General features: G+C 41.7%; 2 protein-coding genes across 2 annotated transcripts; both read left to right on the plus strand.

Moving 5' to 3' along the window:
- The first annotated feature begins 3998 nt into the window (after positions 1-3998).
- LOC147854710 (U3 ribonucleoprotein (Utp) family protein) lies at positions 3999-8611 on the plus strand. Its single transcript, XM_087331104.1, has 8 exons — positions 3999-4391; positions 4553-5000; positions 5127-5608; positions 6049-6270; positions 6428-6772; positions 6840-7895; positions 7988-8119; positions 8202-8611. Exons 1-8 carry the CDS (start codon positions 4059-4061, stop codon positions 8349-8351), a joined length of 3168 nt encoding a protein of 1055 aa, XP_087187230.1. The 5' UTR covers positions 3999-4058; the 3' UTR covers positions 8352-8611.
- A 14857-nt stretch (positions 8612-23468) lies between these two features.
- LOC147854711 (AAA-ATPase At3g50940-like) lies at positions 23469-25168 on the plus strand. The gene has a single exon (XM_087330868.1). The coding sequence runs from the start codon at positions 23554-23556 to the stop codon at positions 24997-24999; it is 1446 nt and encodes a 481-aa protein (XP_087186994.1). The 5' UTR covers positions 23469-23553; the 3' UTR covers positions 25000-25168.
- The last annotated feature ends 664 nt before the right edge of the window (positions 25169-25832 follow it).

Here is a 25832-nt window from a genome sequence, read left to right on the forward strand (position 1 = left end):
TTCAAACCTTGCACCTCCAAGTTAGGAGTCAATTGGCTTACCATTAAGCCATGCTATTTAGTTGAAATTATATTTCTATCATTGTAGTTTTACATGTAAATTTTCATACATGAGAGCTAAAATGAGTGACATGGTTATCATGCACCACATGTAATACATAAGCGCCAAATGGCAAACATGCAATTTATGCATGTCTTGTACCCTCACATGCATCATATGCATGAGAGCATCTATAAAAGAGGGAAGGGGGAGGAGAAAAAACACAGTTTTTTTTTATGAAATTAAGAAGAAGAAATTCGTTATCAAATTGATGGTGTAACTTGTTTCTTAAATCCAAAAATTAAAAGTTCAATCAATCTCTCTCAATCGTGTAATCTCAACTTCTCTCTTTCCCAATCTATCTTAAGTACTTTCTCGCTAAAGCTTGCGCCAAAGCTTGTATCGACTTTGAATCCTTCCGGTCCAGAACCCCGGCGGTTCCGCCTCACGATCCGCGCGTAGTGACGGATCTTCACGACAACGCTCCCTTGTCACAAGACACACAAACAAAAAAGCACAAATGATGATAACATATAAGATACGTAAGTTTGAATGCCTTTGTGAAAGGAGAGGTGCATGGGCAAGCCCGAAACGCTCCCTTGTCACAAGACACACAAACAAATAAGCACAAATGACAACATATAAGACATGTAGGTGAAACCAAACATTCGTTTATTACAATATAATAGATTCTTTTATAAAATAAGAATCAATTCTAGAACGGGTTTGATAAGAATATGAGAGATCATTTATAAAGGAAGGGGGAAGATAGGTGGAGGAAAGAAGAGAGTGGAATATAGAAGAAGGTGATTCTTTGTTGACGATGCCTCTCGATGTTGTTGATCCTTCTTCTTTTGCCTTCTAATTGAGTAGAGCTTCTGTGTTGCTTCTCCCTCCCCCTCTTCTTTAATAGAATAGGCTCTTATTTATTGGTTTAGGATTGCTTGCCTTTTTCCCCTAAAAAAAACTTGTTTATATGAGTCGACTTTTCTTTTCCTCACTATTTCTGTTTATTAGCCCCAAATTTCACATGCAAGATATTCTTGGAAAGCCCTTTAGGTTAGCTTTCTTATGCATCTTTTCTTTTCTAATTTGGACATTATGAGCTTTTTTCTCTACTGTACTCCTCATATCCACGCGTGCTTCTTTTTTTTTTCTCTCTCTCCATCTTTTTCTCTACTTTTGAAAACTGCCTCTAACTTAATAATCATCATTATTTATTGTAAGGTTCAATCCTTTGACCTTTTATTTATAAGAAATTATCTTTGGCAAAATGAAAAAGTATTTTTCGCTACCAATAAAGTTGACTTCACAATACTATTTTGCTTCTTTTCGAGGGTGGTTTCACACTATGTGTTAGAAACATCACGACAACGGATTGGGCTGGATGGAACCGAAACCGAAACCGAAACCAGACAGATCGGGCCGGATGCGGACAGAACCGGGACCTGATGGACGGACGACGACAAAACCAGACTGGATGGATGGACAATGGCGGAACCAGATGGCCATGGAACCGAAACCGAAACCGGACGGATCGGATGGGCCGGATGCAACCAGACGTATCAGATGGACGACGGTCGAGAAGGACGGATAATGCACGGGCCAAACTTTACGGATCATGCGGCGAACTAAAGTAAAGGTCATGTGAACGCATGCAACTAAGCATGGAGACCATGCAACTAAAGTAAACGTCATGTGGATGCATGCAACTGAATGTGGAGCCCATGCAACTAAAGTAAACGCCATGTGAGACGCATGCAATGGAACTGGAGAGGCAAAAACTGAAGTTCCTTCATGCAAGTGTATTTTTTCGGGGGGAAATAAAGGAAAAATCTATCTCTCGAGGGGAATGGAGAATCCATCTCTCAAGGAAGCCGAAAACCCTAATTTTCTTATCGAAGCCATATCTCACAAAGCCTAAACTTTTGTAATCCCAATCATGGGATTGATTATGATTTTTCTTTTCCTTTGATAATGAAAAATATCAAATTTTCTGATTTTTGTTAATTCTTAATACATAACGCACGAATCTGATATCCTCTGGTTGAAGGCCCCGGGGTCCTGCCTCAAGTTCACGTGTCTTTGTCGTATTTTTGCGACATCGTTCTAGCTGAAGTTGTACACAAGTCATGTCAATTACGAATATCGATGAATACTGTTCGGAGTGACTACTGTCAACAGACTTAGTCCAATTGAGCTCGGATTTGATGATTCGATTCTTTCTGAAATTTCTCAACATGGATTATATGCAATACTCTAGGCCGATCCTGTTTCGGTTAACTGCAGCGATGAGAGGGACGGATCTGACTAGTCCTCTCGAATGTCGTTCAGTCGAATGAAACACAGATTGGGGTTGCCCTTGGAGTCATGTTTGCTTCAGGTGACTACGACATATAGGAGAGTAGTGTTAGATGACCTATCTGATTTCCGCCTGGTCGAGCGAAGCAGCGAATTGGCCTAGTCGAGATAGAAGTCTCACTTCGAGCGGCTACGATCGTAGAACCAATAGTGATCTAGAACAATGGAGTGCCGACTTCGTCACGTTTCTCTTTGTGAAGAACGGTCTTGTTGTAGGTTGCCTTTCGAGATCATCTAAGATCTTCGGGATACACAAAGGAGAGTTGTCAATGGAGACTACATAGAAGGCGGCAATAGAATCAAACAGAAAACCAAGCTCTGATACCAAATGTTGGAATCACCGCCATCTAATGCGGAACTTAGTCGACTCTCTCTATTTGAAGATCGTAAGATTATATACAAACGAGAAAGACCAATGGCAACATGAGCCGAAAACAAGATGCAACAAGTACGTAACAAAGAGTTTGAGACAGGTAGGTCCAATGTCAATGAAGTTTATTTCAACTTAAAGCAACCACGACTAACTAGGTTACAAAGCTAGTTTATATACTGACTGACTTAGGGCAATTCCCCTTCTCACTATTTACATAAATAGCCTAAGCCTAGTGTGTACAAAAGGAGACCGTGTGAATACGTCCATTAGAAGCCCGTATTCAACACCAAGGGCTTTCATGAAGATGTCGGCCGTTTGAAGATTTGTGTTGATGTGTAGAAGATCAACATCTCCAGCCTGAACACGCTCTCGAATGAAGTGATAATGTACTTTGATATGCTTCGTGCGTGTGTGAAACACCGGGTTTCGAGCCAGATAAATACTGCTCATGTTGTCACAGTAAAGGGGAGTCAGATGCTTGATGGGAACGCACAGATTCTTCAAAATCCCTCTTGAGCGACGATCAGCTACTTCTTGCTACTCTAAGATATTGCTCCGCTATCGAGCGAGAAGAAAAATCGACTGTCCAATCGGCCTTGTCGTCAACCATTTGGTCGGGCCGACTAGTCAGTCGTGTCTTCGACTTGGGTCACCTTTTATATTGTCGACTCCCCCTTGTCTTCGAATGTTGACACTTGGCCCAACCAATCGGCGACTCCCATAGGAGGGACATATTCCTAACAAGATGTGACAAAGGCTTGTTAGATCCGGGTTAGATGTGACAGAGGCTTGTTAAACCTAGGTTAGATGTGATAGATCCGATTGTGAGGCCCGGGTTAGATGTGAGAGAGGCGCGTCAGACCCAGGTTGGGTTTTAGGTGCGCGCTTTTTGTGGACAGAGATTGAATGGTGCAAATCGCACGCGCCATTCAAAACGTGTGTCCTACACTATCTGTGTCCACGATGGATTTCCTCACCATCACCAAGCCTAATGATTATGATTTGGTTGCAAATAGAAATGAGCATACATACACTATACATATACATATATGTATATACATACATACATACAAATTGACAATATGTACATATACATATGTAATGAGAATCATGTACATACATACATACATACATATTGATATGTATATCATATATGTGTATGTTCTTCTGATGAAGGTTGAAGGCTGAAGAAGAAGGTTTAGACAGAAAGACAGAAGCCCTCCCCTGCTTCCCCTGCTGCTTCCTTCCCTGCCCTAATCTTCTCCGTCTTCGCGCTTTTGGAGCTATGGGGCGTCGCCTTCCCCCACGGCAGAAAGAGCAGGGCCCAAATCCAAATCCAAAGCAGAAGAAGACGAAGAAGACGGCGTCGAAGAAGAAGACTCATAACAATAGGAATTCCAATGCAGACGATGGGAGGAAAGGGACTGGCCCTCGCCTCCCTGAAAGCCTGCGCAGGGAGCTCCACCTGCTAGACAAGGAGAAAGAAGAGGAGGCACTGGAGGCCCATCTGTCGGATGTGTATGAGTATGAAGAGGACGAAGCTCCGGAAGATTCTTGTAAGAACCGTCGATTCGATGATGTTGAACGACTTGAATACGAGCTTCCTTCCGACTTTGAGGTACCTTTGAAATCTGTTATTTTTTGCTATTTTTTCTGTCCACATACATACCCACATTTATGCATCTAATGTACCATGCATTCTTGTATGTATATAACTATGAAGAATCTACTCTGGTCATGAATTCAAAGTTGTGTGGTTTTCTTTTCTGTGTGGCAAAGGATGAGGATATCGATGAAACTGCAGCAGATGGGAAAGAAATTGGAAATCAGGTCAGAAATAGGGCAATTGCGAGGAAAGGGGAAAGAAAGAATCAACAAAAAATAAGGAAAGGAGGGAAAGGGGAGGAAAGCGAGGACGACAAACTCAGCGATGGAGAATCCACTGAAGAAGTAGATAGTGATGATGTTGATCTTGATGTAGGTGATGACAGTGAAGAGGAGTCAGACATGTTCTGCCAAGGAGAAAGCAAGGCTGATGTGAATCATGAGGATGACAGTGATGAGGAGTTGGATAGCGATGATATTGATGGTGGTGGTGGTGATGATGATGATAATGAGGATGATGATGATGATGATGATGATGATGATGATGACGACGATTTAGATCATGAGAGGCATCAAAGGATGGTCCAGGATATTCGGAAAACTTCAAATGACAAGAATCAGAGTATATTTCTCCTTTACTTGTAACTCCAAAGTTTTGTTTAAATTGTGATTGTGTTTCCTTATCATTTAACCAGGTTTCATAGCTCTTGTGGACCTGTAAGTGTATTATTAACTCTGTCTTTGACAGGAAAGAAGGTGGACCATGTTGAATTGCTGTCAGAGGCCTTCCCTGAATCAGAGTTCAATATAAATCCCACACCTAATGCGAGTGATGGGCAGGGATTAATCACAGTGGAGGATCTGATAGCTCCCCTACAAGGGACAACAGGATTTGGATCACTTCGTAAGAGAATGTACCAGTTGGACAAGAAGGGGAGCATTGTAAATGCACCTTTGTCTAAGGCTGTCCAAGAGAGGGTGGACAGAAAGGCTGGTTATGAGCAAACAAGCGAAGAAGTCTCGAAATGGCAGGAAATAGTGAAGACTAACAGAGAGGCACCCACACTTGTCTTCACTCAGAGACCAGAGCTATCCGCTACATCCACTGCGGAGCTGGTTTCAAAGTTTGAACCATGTACTGATCTCGAAAAGCAGGTGGCCTCCCTTTTACAAGAAAATGGGTTTGCCACCTCAGCATTGGAACAGGAAAATGAACTTGGTTTTAACAAGGTAAGAAATTGCATACATAACACACATCTCTGGTTTGCTCGTAGGCATGGTTGTTAAAAAACACATTCTTTTGTATAGATTACATCCTAGAATACATTCTAGAATACATCCTAGAATACATCCTAGAATACTGTGAGGTATTCAACACATTCTACATTTTAGAATTGCCATTTCAAAATGTTTCATGTCTTCCACATACTGCACAAGTAATTAACATTTCCGAAAAAATAATATTGACCAACAAATGTTAGATGCATTACAAATGTAAGAAGTATTTAATGTATTATACATATTCTACCCCTATTCTATGTATTTAATGCATTTTGTCTTTGGAATATGTATTCTTAGTATTTTAAGAAAAGCTAGAATACTTTTAGAATACATAGCCATATGTTTCGTATGCATGTTGTGTCCTGAGTATTCTACAACTATTCTCTTAGGTTTCGGTGAACGAAGTGAAGGAGCGTCAGCAAAGGCTCGCGAAAATGCGCAGTGCTCTTTTCTATCATGAAGCAAAAGCTAAGCGGATGAAGAAAATAAAATCAAAGGCCTTTCACCGGCTTTTACAGAAGGATCAGAGAAGTCAAGCCAGTGGTGAAAATGAGTTTGATGCAGAATCTATGAAAGAGGAAGCTTTAAAGGCTGAATTTAAAAGAGCACAGGTTTGCCAGCTACTCTACTTGTATGATTTGTTTTCTGAACAATTTTATTTTATTATTGTCAAGAGTTAACTGGGGTTCAGGTATGTTTTATGATGATATCTTGATATTGTGAAGGTCATTTTTCTCATGATGTGTGTTTTCCTTGTTTTGATTTTAGGAAAGGATGACGTTAAAGCACAAGAATACTTCAAAGTGGGCGAAGAGGATCATTCAGAGAGGTTTGAAGGCAAAAGATGATGGGACCAGGGAAGCCATTGCCGAGCAACTGCGGGCCCATACGTCTTTGACAAGAAAAATGCATTCGACTGATATTGCTAGCTCAAGTGATGATTCTTCAGATGATGAAGATGCTGCATCAGATGCAATCGAAGCTAGCGATGGGCTTCCTTCTAAACAGAAGACGAAGTTATTGGCCAAAACTAAAATGGAGACACTGAAAGTGCTAGAAGGAGATGCAGAAGCAGAGATTCCAACTACTGGGCTCTTCTCGCTGCCATTTATGGTAAGTTATTTTTTAAAATGGATGTATTTGAATTGGGAGCTTTGAACATGTGCTTGTTCTTCTACAGGCTCGAGCAATTGAAAAAAAACGTCAAGAAGCTGCAAATGAGGCTGTTGCTGTTTTGGAACAGTTAGAACAGCTAGAATATGATGATGATGATGATCCCTGTGGTGGTTTCGAGTTCCAAGAAACACTGGAAGTCAATCGATCCTCAGGAAGGATCTCTTTTGGTACAATGGCAAAGCTGACTCCCCATGGCAATGACCAAGAACCAGAGATGCTTATTGAAGGAGATAGCAGCAGTGATGAAAGCAAGGTTCAGAAGGGCCATTCTCTGGTGCCGACTAATAGAAACACATTACAGCACAGGAAGACTAAAGTGGATAGAAATGGTGTGAAGCCTGGTTGCAATACATTACCTCTAGTTGTACCCCAAGAACAATCAATCAAATTCACTGAAGAATCTAATGGCGTTCACAACGAGTTTGAAGTAGGTGGGCTTACACATGTGCTAGATAGGCCTTGGCTTTTTGGGAAAGAGAATGAAGGAAGCCTATCTAATAATCTCCATCTGTTGACAAGTACAAGGAAGGAAAATATAACTTCTGTGGGTATTGAGTCAGTGGCTGTAGCTGGGGACATGTCTTCAAGGAAACGTGGAAGGCAAGAAAAAAAGGTCGAGAAAGCTCATACCGAATCTATCAATGTGGACGTGGTCTCTGTTGGCAAACCTGGAAAGTACCAATCAATTAATAGCAATTCAAATGAGGATGAGGGTGAGGACGAGGATGAGGATGAAGGGATGGGCGAAGAAGAGTTCAGACCCCTAACAGGAAATGCATCACAGGCAGAGCTTGTCCATCGTGCATTTGCAGGGGACGATGTTGAAGCAGATTTTGAACAGCTAAAAAGTCATGCTTTAAATGAAGAGGTCCCAATGGGTGAAGCTCATCCAGATCTTCCAGGATGGGGTCAGTGGACTAGCGTACAGAAGAAGAAAGGGCCGCCTGCCTGGATCTTGAAGGAGCAGGAGGAATTGAAGAGAAAACGTGATGAGGCACTGAAGAAGCGCAAAGATTTCAAGCTGAAACATGTTATTATCAGCGAAAAGGTGGACAAGAAGGTACAAGTATATCCATTGTATCTCTAACGTGATACATATCATTAGTCTAACAAGTAATCTGTGTTGTTTTGGATTGTGTTTGATTCTGATAGGCTGAGAAGTTCCTTGCTCCGTCTGTACCATTCCCGTTCAAATCCAGAGAGCTTTTTGAAAAAAGTATCAGAATGCCATTGGGGCGTGAATTCAACACAGATGAAGCATTCCGTGACATGATTCGTCCAACAGTAAGTTTCTTTTTTTATGTAAATTTGGAATTATTGTTCTGACAACATAAAGTCATTTCACACTGTTCTTTTCGCAAAAAAGGTTGTGAAAGATGCTGGTGTCATAATTGATCCGATTAAGTATAAGATGTCTGAAGCAAAAACTGGAAATACAACTCCGGTGGCAGACGAGGGGAGAAAGAGCAAGAAAACAAGACTGAGTAAAGTTAATCAACCCAGAATAAGAGCATAATCCTCCGGGGAAAATATCAATTTTCTCAGCTAGTAGTATACTGTTCCTAGAAGATGAGGTCAGTGGTGTATATATCGGGATCTTAGTGAATCTTTTTTTCAACTATTTTTGACATTGTCTTGAATGAGAAAATCAGGCTTGCCTTTCAGTTTGATTTGAGATGAACAGACCACATTGATTAAGGTTTTTCCTAATGTATTTGTGATTCGGATTATTTTCAGATGATTCATGAAACATGTATTGTTTAGTGACTCCAATTTCATAGCCTTGTCAAAACTATTCAATTTTTATGTTGGGAAGGAATCCCCTCCCCCTCCCCCCCCCATATACAAGTTGTATGACATTGAGAGATGTTGCAGTCTTTCATTTGTGGGACATCTTTTGAATATTTTGAAGTAAAGTTTGGGTATAGTTGGTAGGATCTGGACTGTTTCACGAAGCCGGAAACTTAGTATTGTAACCCATCAAAGTTTATGTCTAATCATGATCGTGTGAGAACCATAATAAATGGAACTTTTTTGCTGCCGGAGCATTTAAATGTCTATTTTGAAAAGGTTGTCAACTTTGCAAACATCCTAATTTATATAAACAATAAACAGAACATAATCCTAATCCTGCAGGACATTGAAAGTGTGCATAGCACAATGTATTATACATTGCTCCTTAGGGGCATGTGTATCAGATGTAGAGTCCGAGTGAGGAATAAGAATGGGAGAAGTTAGTAGTCTACTATAAGACAAACTAATCCTTATTGATATTTGTTGCCAGTATTGAGGAGGATCACAACCTAATTATACTTGTAGATTTAGTACACCTAAATTTGTCTACTATACATATATCTTATACTCAACTACTTAAGATTAGAAAGCAATAGGCAGCGAATACTGGTTTGAAGGGAAACAATGCATCATGTCTTGTTGTATATGCAATGTAGTAGATTAAATCCATGTCCTCTGCAAGACGTCTATGATGTCTTTAGGGCTTAACTTTTTGAAGGTTTTTGCCAAGAGAAGCAGATTGAAGAATGAATGAAGGCTTGGAGTTTCAGTGTTACTGTTTGAAGGCGAAAGACTTAAAGCTTCAGAAATGCTTAAAGTATACTTGTAGATTTAGTACACCTAAATTTGTCTACTATACATATATCTTATACTCAACTACTTAAGATTAGAAAGCAATAGGCAGCGAATACTGGTTTGAAGGGAAACAATGCATCATGTCTTGTTGTATATGCAATGTAGTAGATTAAATCCATGTCCTCTGCAAGACGTCTATGATGTCTTTAGGGCTTAACTTTTTGAAGGTTTTTGCCAAGAGAAGCAGATTGAAGAATGAATGAAGGCTTGGAGTTTCAGTGTTACTGTTTGAAGGCGAAAGACTTAAAGCTTCAGAAATGCTTAAAGTTCGCCCAAGACTTCATGTGTACTTTACTAGTGGATGCAACACTAATACTGCAAAATGCTGTTGGTTGTTGACTAAAGATAAATACAAATTGATCTCTCAATAAAAAAACTAGAAACTTCAGAATGTAGAAAGCCCCAAAGCTAAAACAAAAGCAGAACAATATTCAATATGGGTATCTTATTAAGGTGATTAGTTGCTAATTTTTACTCTTATGATGATTTGATGATTATGTAAAGTAGTTAAATCTCTAGATGTGGTATATTCGGAAATTGCTAAACTTAAGAGTGGCATTATCAGAATTATGGTAAACTAGAGTGACTTTCTATACCAAATTTCGAATAATTTACCAACATGAATCCATAAAGCACCACAACACCCCTTCTCATGTACAATGTTTTTCTCTGTGTGACTAGAGAAAGGAACAATCCATGAAAGACAACATATGGGGTGCCTCTTGGCTTTGCATCGTGCCTCTAGTATTATCTTTCATCCCTCACATCTTCTTTGTAATCCTCTTTTTTATACCAAATCCTATTGAAAATATAATTGTTTTAATTTTGTTTCACCTTCATGAGACACCATGCTTCCACTTTGTACAATATGTATCATCTTATATTTTTTAGCACCACATATGTGTAACTCTTCAAAGTGTAGGAAGGTTATGCAAATAGAAAGTTGTAAGTCCATTTTAATAGGGAGATGTAAATATGCATGTAATGAGACAACGATCTCTCTAAAATAGAGTTCCAACATTTGAGACATCTCTAGTACTCTTTTCACTATTTTCATGAGAGTAGTGTATATATTAAAAACAATACAAGACAATACAAAACCCATTTTATATATTAAAAACGATACAAAACCCATTTTTTTGACATTCTACATTTATAGGGTTTTTATCACAAAGTAAACCTTCAAAACTATTGTAAGACTAGCTAATTTATGAGGGAACTCCATCCATGTCAAGGTGCTTGTAGTGCTTGATTGTAAGAGCTGTTAAAACAATATTGCTTCCTATGTATATGTTGTAGCATGTTTTGGAGACCCATCAAACCAAAACCCATTTATCCTAGTCAATTGTAAAGAAGATAAACCATAGTAGGTAATCAAACATCACCTTATATAATGCGGAGTGTAAAGGTTTTGCTCCTTGATTGAAGACTAGACAAGAATAAATAAAAGAAGAATGAATTACTAAGGATATGAGAGCGTGAAAGTTTTGTTGTTACTTTGCGAAGCCTCTCTTTGCATTTGTGATCTTGCAGATAACAATCTACCTTTTGAACTATAAGCTAGTCATACAAAACTCCGATGTGCGAACTTTATCTTGATTTAGAGCTCCTTGATTGAAGACTAGACAAGAATAAATAAAAGAAGAATGACTTACTAAGGATATGAGAGTGTGAAAGTTTTGTTGTTATTTTGCGAAGCCTCTCTTTGCATTTTTTATCTTGTAGATAACAATCTACCTTTTGAACTACAAGCTAGTCATACAAAACTCCGATGTGCGAACTTTATCTTGATTTAGAGCTTACTAGAAGCTCTATTCTAAATGATTTAAACAAAGAAAATTTCAGAGCAAGAGAAGATAATTAGGTTTCAGAACTACACTTATTTTGGACTTTTGGGCTTTCAAATGACAAACCCTCATAAAGGTGCTACAAGTTCACTAATATGATGAAATTTGAACCTAAGTCACCAAAGTTTTTTGGGTTCAATGCACCAACTTCTGTAGCCATAATTAAATAGAACCTAGTTTCTATACAAAGAAACCATAAACAAACAAGCCAAAGGGCTCTTACAATTTAGAATGAACTTATCTTAATACTCCTTTCAATATGTGTAGATATTCTTTGACCGCATGCCCACCGTTAAATACAAAGCATTGCACATATCTCAATTATTAAGCATATCTCAATTACTAAGCAAACTCCAATATCTAAAAAATAGGAAAATGGTCTCCCAACTCTAATTTCGGGTCAACCTACGTGAATTGTACAGACACCCATTGTCTTGGCATTAAATAACAATGTCATAAAACTTGCTAAATTTTAGAAAGATAACGATAAATATGATGAACAATCAAACATTGTATGAAATGACAATTACTATCTTGCACTTTGACAATGCAAAAGAAACAATTGCCTATAGCTAGTCCACGACGTTTTAGAGGTAATACCAAAGTGACACCCCAAATCAACACTCTCTACAAGTGGCAATCTAGAATGCCAACTATGTTTCAAGATCTGCCACCATCCATAATTAGTGCTATGTATCTTCCATCCATGTTCATGCTTAGATGATAGTTGTTGAGGAGACTCAATGAAGCAATGATACAAGAGATTAGTAGTCCCTTGTAAAAAGATTCTTTGACCCATTCTTTGATCCCATAAACACCAATCAACCCAAAATTTCTCTTTAGTTTGTAGAGATGAAGGACATTGCATCACTGTTATATTTCGTAGTTGTTGCTAGATTAACACATAATTGGGAGAGATGTATAATAATTGTCGTGCTTCAACAAACTCTAAAATTCCTTGAGACCTTGCCACAACTACATGTCCCACCTCTTTGAACCCTAAACGAAATAAGTGATTAAATTGAGGGCACAATCTCTAATTTCTAGGCTATATAATAACCAAGAAAACACAAGTAACTTTTTTTTTTTTTTTTTCAAAATGAAGCTACTTTCCCATTAGTTAGGAAGGATTATTACATAGAGAGTCTACAAGGAGACTTATACACACATCGGGGAGTCTTCCTCCGATCAAGTAAAAGAAGATCAACCTACTTACAATGACTTGCGGCCTAACTTAATGTAAGAAGCTACCTATATCTAAGGCGATGGCCTTCAATGTTGCCTAGTATGAGTCGGCTCTTGGGGCCTACAACGAAGAGAGGGTGGCAGGTGAGTAGGAAACAACTAGCGTGGGGGCTGGTAATTCCACCTTGGGCCACTCTTGCCTTGCATCACCATAGGCGTGTTCCTCCATTTCTGCCAAAAGCGCAACCGGGCAGAGATCATGTCGTTGGAGTGGCTGCAAATCTCTTCCAGTTGCCCTCGTAGGCAGCTGATAATCGCGAACCATATGTCCATGATCACTTCCTCTGGGGGCCGTATCGTACCTTGGAAAACCTTGAGGCAACACGCTTTCCATATGTACCACAAGGTGAAACCTGCAATCAGCATCCAGATTTCTGGAAACCTAGGGGATGCGGGCTGCAAGCTTCTTTCAAAACAGATCTTGACGATTTATCCTCTCTGCATACATAGCACCAACTATCCGCATTGACGGTGTCCGTCCACCCTTCGACCGAGTGACCAATCCATGCCGCAGCGCTCCACGAGGCTGTTCCTTCAACTTCACATGCCGCAAGGAGGCGAGTCGCTCTATCCCAGATCTTTTGAGCTTGAGGGAAATCCCAGAGACAATGTCTTAGAGTCTCAATAGGTCGAGAGCACAGTGGGCAGCCTAACGGGCCGCCGCGTTTACCTAGCCATTCACCAACGGGCACCACATTATGACCGATCTGCCACCAAAAGAGCTTGATCTTTTCAGGCATGTGGAGGCGCCAGAGACCTTTCCAAAAGGTAATGAGCGCCTCATCGGGGATGCCCAATGTTCGCCAGCCATTGCGAAGGGGGCTGCCCAGCTGTAGCTGCAAAGTCTGACCCAATTTAGTGGTGTAATCGAAGAAGTGATGGAGTCTATCATCATGTTTCCATTTGAAATCCCTTGGGTCCCAATCTAGATCGACAAGGGGGCGACAACCATATACCCTTAACCTCCAATGGGGTTCCACCTTAGCAACATCTGGGTCTGTCTTCCAGATGTTGTCAACCTGTGCCACCACTCAGATTGGGTGCCAAGAGCCCCTGCTTTGACTGTCCCCAAAAACTGTATCTCTCCCCGATCCACTCACACCCTTTAGCAACTTGACCATTCCAACCTCGTCAAAGAGACCGAACCATGCAGGTTCTCTCGCCTCCCCCATCGGAACCCTGTCAACTGCCTCAGCTATCAGTCTCCGCATTTTCGTAGCTCCCTTGAGGGGAGGGAAAAGGTCCTCTTGGGCTCTTCCTGAAACAGCCATGCGTCTCCAATCGTCTATAGATAGGAGGCCTGTTTGTGCCAGCTTTCCCCATGCTAGGCCCTTAAGTTGCCCTAGCATCGTGTCGTCACTTGTTCGCACGTGAGGATTCCAGAATAATGGCTGTCTAGTCCATTCAGTCAATGTCTCCGGGGTGTGTTTGACCAAATGTTGTTATAGATGGCACCATGCCCGCAAGATGGAGTTTGCGACCCTGTCCTCCGGATGGCAAGCTAGCTTGGGTGGGACTCCGCTCGTGCAGCACCAATTCAAGGAGTCGGGCCAAGGCCTACCATACTTGGGAGTCCTTGCTTGCAACCTGTTGCGAAGAAGTACCTTCCTGCACCCCTTAGCTAGCAGGAGGCAGCGAACCACCATTTTAGCCATCAATGAACGACTTTGCATTAAGGGGTCTATGAGGCCAAGCCCCCCTTTGGCCTGCGGTTGCGTTAACCAACACCATGACACTCTGGCAGCAACCCTTGGGTTGTCCTTACCTGACCATATAAACCCCCTGATGGCAACCTTAATCGCGTGCAGACCTGCAGGGTCCATAATCCAGCAGGAGACTGAGTGCCACATGGTAGCGAGCAACACTTGGTTCGCAACAAGGACCCTACCAGTGAAGGATAGTTTAGATCTACTCCATTGGGTCAACTTCCTGTTTATTTTGGCTTGTACGTGGGCCAATTGCGCTCCCTTGGGGATTGACCTCCCCATCGTAAATCCAAGGTACTTGAACGTCGTCCCATTAGGGACCCACATAAAATCGGCATGGGGTTGCCATCTTGGTTTCTCTCGTTCGCTGAACCATAGGCCTTGGGTTTTATTCCAATTGATCTTGGCACCAGCCGCCTGACAAAAGTCCTCGACAAGATGTTCAGCCAGTTGCAGATTCTCCTCATCACCTTGCAAGAAAAGAACCGTATCGTCGGCATATTTAGATAACAACAAATCTTCAGTCGCATTGGGGATGGGCAATCCCCGCAGCCCGCTGGTTGGTGCTTGTAAGTAGGCGGAGAAAGCCTCGGTTACAAAGAGATAGAGATATGGGGCTAGGGGACAACCTTGCCTCACTGAGCGTTGTAGTTGGAAGGCGGGTCCCCTAGAACCAGCCAACAGCACGCTACTCGTAGCTGTCCGGTAGAGTGCAGAAGTGCAATTCCTCCATTTTTGAGGTAGGCCCAAAGCTCACATCACATTTTACAAAAAGGGCCATAACACCCGGTCATAGGCCTTCTCGAAGTCTAACATCAGAATAGCCGAGCTCGATACGGAGCGGCCGGCCAATGCCATAGCTTCCCAAAGAAGCACCACATTATCAAAGATACACCCGTTCTTGACAAATCCAGTTTGATTGTCATGTATGATGTCCGGTAAGAAGCTTGCTAACCGTCGAGCTAGGACTTTAGCGAGTATCTTGTATGCCGTGTTAAGGATCGTGATTGGACGCCATTGGCACAACTCTAGGCTTCGCTCTGATGCTTTGGGGATGAGATATATCATCCCCTCAGCCAAACCAATTGGCATCTTTCCTGAGGACCAAATCTCTTGAACTCCGGCTTCCAAAGATGGGATGACACATTCCCAATGAATCTCGAAGAAATCTTGTGAGAGACCCTTGGGGCCGGGGCATGCACCCCTTCGCAATCCCCTAAGCGCCTTCGAGAGTTCTAAACGAGAGATGGGGCTATCGAGCACAACTTCCATCGCCTGGGTTACCTTGGGGTGAATGCAAGACATCACTCGCTCAGCCAGCTCCGTGTGTTGCCTCACCTGCATAGGTGCGAGGAGGTCACGATAGTATTGTGTTGCCATTTCCAGAATCTTAGTCTTGTCCTCCGTTATCGAGCCGTCTGGTTTTCGCAACCCTTGTATACGTCCACCACCACCCTTGGGTGCCTTGTAGTGAAAGAAATGTTGGTTGACCTTGTCGTCTTTTCTAGCCCACCATGCTGCATTTCTTCGAAACAACATTCGGTTCTTCTCCAAAGTCCTTTCTTGTACCTTCATCTTTGCTTCCTCCAGCTTAGCTCTAGACCAAGTGTAACCAGGGTCTACCTGTAGCAGCCGTTGCGTTGCCGCAACGGCCTTAATTTTGTTTCAATGGCTCTAACATGCTGGAGGGCGCACTTGGTCTCCTGTTGTAAGAAGGAGGAGGAGAGGGCCAATTTTTTTTGCAAATCTTCGCTGGCTGATTCACTGCTCATGGTGTCCTGCCATATACTTTGTAAACCGGCCTTCACCTCTTCATTCTTCATGATCTTTATGGGGATCTTCACATTGAGACTACCCTTGCTATCGTTGGGTGGGTTAAGGTCTAGTCTCACCGGTTGATGATCTGAAAAGGTAAGACCTGCCAAGATAGCAAAGGCGCCCCCAAGCTCTTTGAGGGATGAGCTGATGTATATGTGATCAAGCCGTGCAAGACTACCGCCCCTAACATTCCCGACGGCTCTGGAAAAGTGCAGTGAATGTGAGCTTCTCCTAAGGGAAGAGCCCCATGTATCCTTCACCCCGATTTTGCCAATTAGGAAAGCCCATGAATCCAGCTCTGCACCATAAATAGGCCTCTGGGTCCCTCCTTTCCTATCTCCCAGGTGTTTAGTCATGTTGAAATCACCTGCCATTACCCAAGCCTCAGCATCAGGTAATGTTGTCACTAACATCCTCCAAAAGATTGCTCTCTCGGGGGCTGAGTTAGGGGCATAAATGTTTAGCACCCCAACTTGTAGGTGATTCCATTTCAGAAGCACGTATAAGGCCCGACCCTCCACCAACGTGCTAGATGATGTTACTTCGTATCGGGCCTTATCGCTGATCGAGATGCAGACCCCTCCTCTTTGGTGGAGGTCACCTTGTGCAGCTGACCACCATGTGGTCCACCCACCCGACAAGGGGTTTACTAAGCTCTGAGTTTGCTCTTGCGAGAGGTGGTGTTCCTACAAAAGCAATATGTCAATATGGCCCCCTATATTAAGGGGATTCAGCTCCTCCTGAAGTCTTCGACACTCTTGGTGTTGTCGGCCTCCACCAAGGCCCTGTACATTCCACGTTAGGATCCTCATCCGAAAGCGGTGACGCTGACGCCCATGTTCGGGCCGATCCCCATGTTAAGGGGCAACCTAACACCTATTTTGGGGGGTATGGTCTCCACAGCAGGCTGCAAATCCCCTATGGGATTCTCAGCCGGTCGTTCACAAAAATTGGGCCATGCAATTAAAAACCCTACATCAACATAAAAGGACAATATCCAATTGATGTATTCTTACAACTTTTATAAGCAAACTCCAAAATAGGAAGATATTATTGCATTTGGTAGGCTTCTCGGAGACATATACTTGAAGAATATCCTTAATGATTTGATTAACTCATTCTGTTTGTCAATAAGATTGAGGGTGGTATGTGAAACTCATGCTCAAAGTAGTTTCTCGTTTCTTAAAGATTTGCGTAACTTAAAAAATTGCAAGTAAACTTAGTATCTCTATCACTCACTATATCTTTCAAGAAATCTAGATGATGACGATGAGATCAAATTACAAATCCAATAAGAGATTATAGAGTTGGAGAGACAAAAGTTAATTAAGGACAAACAAGAAATCAACATGGGTATAAGCAAATTCAAAAGAAATGCCCATAGACGAGATGAGTTCATGAGGGGGGCTAATATATACAACCTTAGAAGGTAAATTGCATGCATATTTTAAATTCAATATTTACATTATAATATTTGGATATGCAATAGGAGTGTGGGGAGGGCGGTCTCTAGTGAAAGCAACATTTAGGGGTGTGATTTCTCGAAGACTCATTTTAATATTAATGCTAAATGATATATTATTAATAATCTAAATATTAACTATATACAAATTAATTATAGTGAAGAATATAAAAGATTGTACCTCCAACAATACTATGTATCCTGAAAGAGAAACATGATCTCCTTTAAGACCATCTTTATTTGCCATCTTGTCCCAAACTCTTACGAATATCATCTTGATCCCTACATTACGAAACTAGGATGTACTAATTGTAGGCCTAATATTGTAACATTGATAATATGTCACAAACTTGTAAACTTATTTCCAATAGGTCTCCATTGGAGGGAGATATGACTCTGCGATGTCACATTACCTCTTTTTGGAACCACCTACTTCCTAGATGAATCAAGTCAAGGTTCTCATCGAGGATACATGGTGTGTCTTTTTGAGGATGACCTTGTGGATCCATGTCCATCGATCCACATAGAAGGTTTGAGGCCATGTTGGAAGTTAGTTCGCTATGAATTTTGAGACATCTTTGGTACATCCTATTCAAAGGAAAAAGGAAAAATTTGGAAAAATTTGTAAATGTTATCTAGAATATACCTAAAGTAGAGAAATACATACCTTTCACCACTGTGATTTGCTTGAGTTGGTATGGAGGAATTGTTAACTTGAACCCCTTTTCATTTGACAACATGTAACTACTATTAGGAATTAATATGTGAACCAAGTAAGCTGAGATTGTGATAAACAATGCACTTACCTAGAATGTGTGAACTGCAACTCATGGTCAAGAAAGATATCATGTTCGAAAGTTGATTTTGTAAACCTTGCTTACAAGTGTTCTTAGTAACAGTGGGTGTGGATGTGTAAGTACTAGTCTAAATTGTTGGTGATGCACGTGTTGGCGTTGTCATGGTCAATGCCGACTCAAAAAAATGAAGAGTGCTTATTTGTAATTGATTTAAACATTTATGGCATTCATCTTCTCTTTATGCTCATCTTTTGAAAGCCTCAATCCTGAGTAGATTCCTTAACATGAAGAGGTGTGTTGGAATGGTTTTGATAAATAATCAAAAGGCTCAATTTTTACCTAAAACACATATCAAGATGTATGTATGTGTGTATAAATTAATGATCGTATGGATGTGTATATATTGAATGAATGGCTGTATGAATGAATGTACATATGCATGCATGCATGAATGTGTGTGTGTATCCAAATGTGTATAAATATATGAATTCATGTATATGTATGCAAGTATGTATATGGGTATGAAGGCGATTTAATGAATGTGGGAATCTATGTTTGAGTGTATGAATTTATATATGTATGTGTGCTTGAATTTGTGTGTAAATGTTTGTATCGTGAATGTATGCATATGTTTGATTGAATGAATGTGTGAGAGTGTATAAATGTATGATTGAATGAATGTAGAAATGTAGAAATGTATGTGTAGCTTGTCTCTAATAGCTACCAAATCATTAAGAGGCTTGGTGAGGGAATCACCGCCATGAATGATGTAGGGTGCGGTGCGTAGGCGAGGGTGCGTGCAATCTGCATTGTCCGATGTAGATAAAAAAAAGCGTCCACTCAAAAAAGTTGATAGCTTGCCACTAGGAGCTCGATTCTCTGACAGGCTTTGTCACCAAGAGCCTGATTGACTTAGGGCAAGAGCCCAACTGAAATCACTAGCTCGACAGACTTAGGAAGGAGCCCGATTCAAATCAAGACCCCAACTCAAAAATAGACATAAAAAATTCTAAGTGAAACCAAAATTTGCCATCAAAATCTTACACTAAAATCCCTCTAAAAAATCTAAAACTTCCAATTACACAAAACTTAAAACTTAATTTAAGCGTCAAATAACAAATCAAACTTAAAACTTAAAGCTTCAAATAACAAATCAACTTTATACTTAAAGCTTTAATTTACACTTACGTTAAAGCTTAAAACTTCAAATTACACAAATTCTCTATGCCAAAATGGTTCTAACATTACAAGATATGTAGTTTTGAGTTCGGAGAACAAAAATGTCCAAATTCCAAGTCAAAAAACCTAAAGATGAAATTCTAACATCACAAGATATGTAGTTTTGAGTTCGGAGAACAAAAAGTCCAAATTCTAACACATGTAAGCAGAGATTATGGCTGTGGGGATGATGGCAAAATAGAGCCACAAAATTTGCAACATGTAACATTCGAATCTCTTGAAGTCAAGGTCAAGCCGTCACAATGCAGATACCGAACCTTCTCAGTTTCACATATCGGCAATCGCCTCCAACCCCGACTTGCACCTCTTTGTAGTTTTCTAGTGTGGGATTGGGAAGTGTCTTGCGAGATGTCGAGTGTTGCTCCTCTTTTTGCACTAATTTGTTGCTTTTGACTTATGGATCTACCACCTTCTTCATTGGTGGATTTTGGTGCACCAACACGATAGACCGTCTTAGTTAGATCTTCCAATGTCTGTATACATTTCAAAATAGTTGCACAATCAAAGGATCCTCACCCTTGCTTGAGGCATTGAATAGCTTACTTGGCCATGTGTATTTTGGACTTCCATGATTCCATCTCATTTGATGTAGGGTTTGTCTCCCTGACTGGTTCGACCTCTTTCTCCACTTCTATTTCTATGATATGACCCATTCACATTTGGGCCATGTGAGCTATAAAAGGCAATGACCCACATAGGTGTAGCATGCACCTCTTAATAAATGCATACACTTACTCGCAAGGAATTGGAAATCACAATATGAGCATTGGAGTGAGACATATACTATAGTGTGGGAGATGTCAAGCTCAATATTCTAAACCAATTGAGCCAAACATTGGGCTTGTCCGCATATTTTACCTTTAACTCCTCACACATTGCATTGAATGCGGCTTCCGTAATGCTTTGCTTGAGTTACCACATCCATTGATAAAGATGGTTTCTCTCAAGCGCACTTACTTTTGGTAACAAGTTGTCCACCCATGATTTTTGGGTGTGGAACTAACACAACAAAGGCCGACAATGTGTTTGCGCCCGTTGCGCATTTGCAATAATCCAAGATTGATGGTCTATTGTAACCATATTACCTATGCCATTATATGATGTCCAATATTTATTGATCACTATCACATTTGGCCTCACCTTGGGCATCCTTGGGAATATGACTCTCAAGCAACTTTCTTATGTGACTTGCTCATGGTTTGACCCCTTATTAGAACTACATTTAATCATGTACCATAACAGGATCCTAATTCCCATGGCTTTGGGGCAACAACTATATATAATGGCAACCCGAATTGGTTTGTTTTAACTGTGGAGTCAATTGTCCAAGAGTTGTGTAGTGACAATTTCTCACACATTTCTAACATCGATTGATCTTGAAGCCCCAAGATAAGTGGTTGCATGGTTGGAGTTTTGGAGGAATCATGCAAGTAGGGTTGGACATGAGCCACCTTTCGAAGATCCCGGATTGCATATGCATCTTGCATAATCAAAGACCAATCAACATTTGACATAACACTCTTGATTTTTAAGCTAGGACCTCCTTTGGTATCATAAAGAACCTATAACTACCAAGTTCTAATGGACTAACGTTGAACTTACGATATGCTTTCTTACTCATGCTGATACATGCCACATGCCAAGCACACACAACATCAAATAGGTCATCTTTGCAACATCTTATGACATTTGGGTGTGCCGGCAAATGGTACACATCCTGTCTACTACCTGGAACATGACCAGTATGAGGTCCATTTATTGAAATGGTCATGGACCCATAGTCAACTCCGTTGTTTATTCTAACTTTGATATGGAAGCTACACTCACATCTCAATGAACCCCTTCGCCAATGAGTGGAAGGATGAACACGTCGAGGCGCACCAGCACGATGACAGTTATACCTAGTCATGCACACACCCTTTTGTACTCCTTTCCGAAAGCATGTGTGATACTTTCTTTGAACATCCGTGAGTGCATCATGTAACTTAAGGAATTCTATCTTGATCACTTCTATGGGAGTGTTATATTTGACGACGCTCATTCCCACCATGTCGGTTGGTGTTGCCTTTGACACCATTTGGCAACCACAATGTTCACTAGTGATGCTATGATCACGAAGATCACAAGTCCTATGTCTCTTTAACACTTTTAGAGTCTTTGTCAATGGGTGATGGGAGGTGCTACCATGTGATGCCAATACCACCTCCCTCCAGTTCTCTACGTATATGACTTGTAGATTAGGTGATGCCTTAAGATAGATTGCATTCTCATTCCCTAGCTTGAGTCGACTCTTCGTGCGCCTCCATGCATGGAGATTGAGAGGTGCACCTCTTGCGACATCACTTAATGTTTCTAATGTTACCTTAACTTGTCTCGATAAATCTTCAACCCTCAAATCATACGTACCTCTTGTGAATGCAAAATACCTGGGGGAACAATACATGAAAGGATCCATCGCATTTTCTTCACATTCGGATACAAACGACTCAATGGTCATCTCCAATTCATCCTCAAATGTAAATGATGTTGTGGACTATGATGATGTATCCTCCAACTCATCTTCTTCCGTCATGGCAAAGAGTTCCATGATGCATTGTGATTGAATTTGGGTGTGATCGATCAGAAGTAATCTTAGCCCAATCCATTTGGGTGTGATAGGAATAAATTATTTCCTTTGATTAGGGTGTGTGATTGAATTATGTGGAAAATAGACGTTAGTATGATCGATTATTTTCTGTGACTATTGTGTGTGATTGAATTTTGTGTTAGTAATCTTCTTAGTATGAGCATCATTTTCTGTGATTATTTCCAGTGGAAAATGGAAGTTAGTATGATCATTGCCAAGCAATCATTACTGGTGGTTGGGCTCTTACATGCTCAACGAGTCGGGCTCCTGCCTTCAGTCATGCAGAAGAAATGCGGATATCAAAAGCGAGATTATGAACCCCCATTATATTTTAAATTTTCCTTAAAAAACATGTCGTTATGCAACATGTCATTTAATGACATGTTCCAATGTGGAAACATTGTTAGGCTCACAAGTTGCTAAACAACACATGCTTTCTGTGTGGGATAGCAACACCGTTTCTAAAATCAAGGCATGTCGCTATGTGACTTGTTTGTAGAAGCGAATGTTTAGCAAGACCATGGCGAACCTTAACTAGGGAAGATGGATTGTCAATGACATTGTCCTTGAAGGGTGGGGATATTGTGAATATGAGATGGCATCATTGTGCTTCTAACGATCTTTTCCTTCATGTTTTGTGCGGGTGCACTTGTAAGCACACTCTTTCTACATGGGATAATGTGCTTGCATTTTATGATTGTGTGTGCTAGAACATTTTGACAAACCTTGTCTTCTGTTTGCATGAGAAGAGGAATTTGCAATAGTATGTTGGTTTAATTCACTCAATGCACATGTACGCTCCCTCGTGCACGTGGGTATGACTTACTCTCTCAAGTGTACTTGTAAACATGAGTGTGAGTGATGTCCTTATATGCGTGGTTTGTTGGTATGAGCTCGTTCATATTAATGTGTATCATGTGTGGAGCGAGTGGTGTATTTGTATTTGCATTTATGTGCAAGTGTGTGTTTTGGGTACATGTGCTTGTGTTTTTTATATAACTGTCAGGTGTGAAAAAGAAAGGAAAGCTCACCGCGATGTTTACAATGTGGATGGGTTGGGTGGGGGATCTCTTCCGTACAAGCAAGGTATTATCACCAAGACATTGAGGCATCTTGCTTTTGCTTTTTGATTTTGTGCTTGCTTTTGTGGGGTTGCTTTTACAGTACTTCATGTACAATGTGGGCAAGCAATGATTGCACGTGAAGAAAAGAACAAAGAGGGGCAAGACAAGGCAAAGAAAGGCCAAGGCCACATTGTGTGATCCATTTAAACAACTTCCGGAACTTGGGGAGGATCTTGATGAATGGGATCGCCCCGGCGCAAGAAGGATGGATGTGGTGTCGATGGCCATGTACTGGATGGGCATGTATGCCCTTCTCGAGAGGCTTCTCCCGCCGCCCCTACGCCAATGGGTCGATGACAAAATGCAAGCATTCTGGGATTGGCTACTCCATCGCAACAAACCTTCGAATGTCGTCACTCTTAGGGTTCCGGAGAGATTTGAGGGCTATACCACAAACCACTTGTACCGCCACTCATTGGCGTATGTGGGTGCCCTTGACAAGGCCCTACACAAACACAACTGCCTCGATGTCATGCGGGAGGACGAAGAAGGCCAGATCGGGTTTCGGCTCCCGGTCGGGGAGCTCCTCCATGACACCTTCCGCGGGGTCGACGTGCAGTGGCGGAGGCAAAGGGATAATAAAGAGGAGAATGAGTCTGGTGATAGCGAGGCGTATTTCACGCTCGAGTTCCCGCAGTCGGCCAGGTCGGCAGTGGTGCCCGACTACCTGGAACATGTCACGCGGACCGCCATGGACATCCAACGCCGCAACACGCAGCTCGACATCTACAAAAACTCAGCCTGCGGGCATTGGGAATCTACTCCCTTCCATCACCCTTCCACCTTCAGCAGCCTCGCCCTCGACCCTCACCTCCGTGGCCAGCTCCTAGATGATCTCGATGCCTTCTGCCGGAGCCGGGAGCTGTACCATCGGCTCGGGCGTACATGGAAGCGGGGCTACCTGCTCCACGGCCCACCTGGCACGGGCAAGACCAGCCTCATCGCTGCGATTGCGAACCACCTCCACTACAATGTCTATGACCTCGAGCTCACGGATGTGACTGACAATGCCGAACTCAAGTTGCTCCTCATGAATACCACTCGCAAGTCAATCATCGTCATAGAGGACATTGATTGCTCTTTCAGTCTCACGGACCGGGGGAATGTTCCGGAAGTCCCCTCGGTCGACCACACCCCCACCCCCACCACCACCACCACCACCACCACCACCCCCACCACATCATCCGATGAAACCCCCATGAACAAATCGGATGCCATAGCTTCATCGAAATTGACGCTCTCCGGGCTGCTCAATTTCACGGATGGCTTGTGGTCGGGCTGCGCCGAGGAGAGGATCTTCATCTTCACCACCAATTTCAAGGAGAAGCTCGACTCTGCGTTGTTGAGGCCTGGCCGCATGGACGTACATTTTCTCCTCTCCTATTGCAGCTTCGCTGTCGTGAAGAAGCTCGCAGAGAATTACCTGAACGGAGCCTCGCCCGAGACCCACCCGGATTTGTTCAAGGAGCTCGAGGAAGTGGTGTGTGGGAACCATACCGTCACTCCGGCTATGGTGGCCGAGATGTTCCTAGGTCATCAAGATGATTATCCAGAGGTTGCACTAGCAGCAGTGATTGAAGCTTTTAAGAAATCCGTGAATGTGAACAAGAAGGGCAACAACGCAGCTCCTTTAATCACACTTACAAATTAAGGAGAAGATGACATCAGGATTTACCTCCCTAAAAAAATACCATCAGATTGGTATAAGTATTTCTCTTTGCATAAAATTCAGCAAATCCTTGTTTTGGTTGTGCCAACTCCCCAGTAAATGTAATGCAATGTTCATGATTTCTTCTGGTATGTATTCAATTTGTGGCATTTCTATTTTTCTCCTATCTTTTATCTCCTGCATATCCCATCTTCTTCCTCTTTTGTGACCATGGTCATTATCTTTTGTTTGGAAAAGGGAAGTTATAGTGCATTCTTGTGAAAAGAGAGAATAACTTTTCCATCCGCCCACAAAGCTTGTAAATGCAAAATAATGAGCAAGAGAGCTCATTGTCTTTGGGTTCTATATTTTAGGGACTTTATTGCCCATGCTTCCTTTAGAGGAGATTCAATGGGAAAATAGGATATTTTAAAGGCGATTGAATGGGAAAATTGTTATGTTGGCGTCCCTCCCAATGGGAGAAGACGGCCGGAAAGGCTGAAATCAGCAAAAAGGCTGATTAAGGGCCTGAAATCGGCTACTAAGTTGTTCCATTCTTTGCGTTTTCCCCTTTCTATTGTCTACGTGGTTTCCCTCTACTCTACTCGGCGAAGTTTGTGTCAAGGTTATTGCCTTGAGATTCTAGATATTCCCCTAGCGATCTAGGAAGGTTGTAACCATCTATACACTTTGTTATACGGAAGTTTTGGCACCCTGAGGGTTCCATGGTTTATCCTTGTTTTAGGGTTTCCATGTAAAATCTTGTGTCAAAGCAAGGTTAACACCGGGACATTTGAAATAGGTAATATGTCGCATTCTTTGATTCTCATCTTGGT

This window comes from Azolla caroliniana, unplaced genomic scaffold, assembly GCF_043228905.1.
Source record: "Azolla caroliniana isolate FFs.n. ecotype wild unplaced genomic scaffold, voAzoCaro1.0.p SCAF_15, whole genome shotgun sequence".
Lineage (NCBI taxonomy): Eukaryota > Viridiplantae > Streptophyta > Polypodiopsida > Salviniales > Salviniaceae > Azolla > Azolla caroliniana.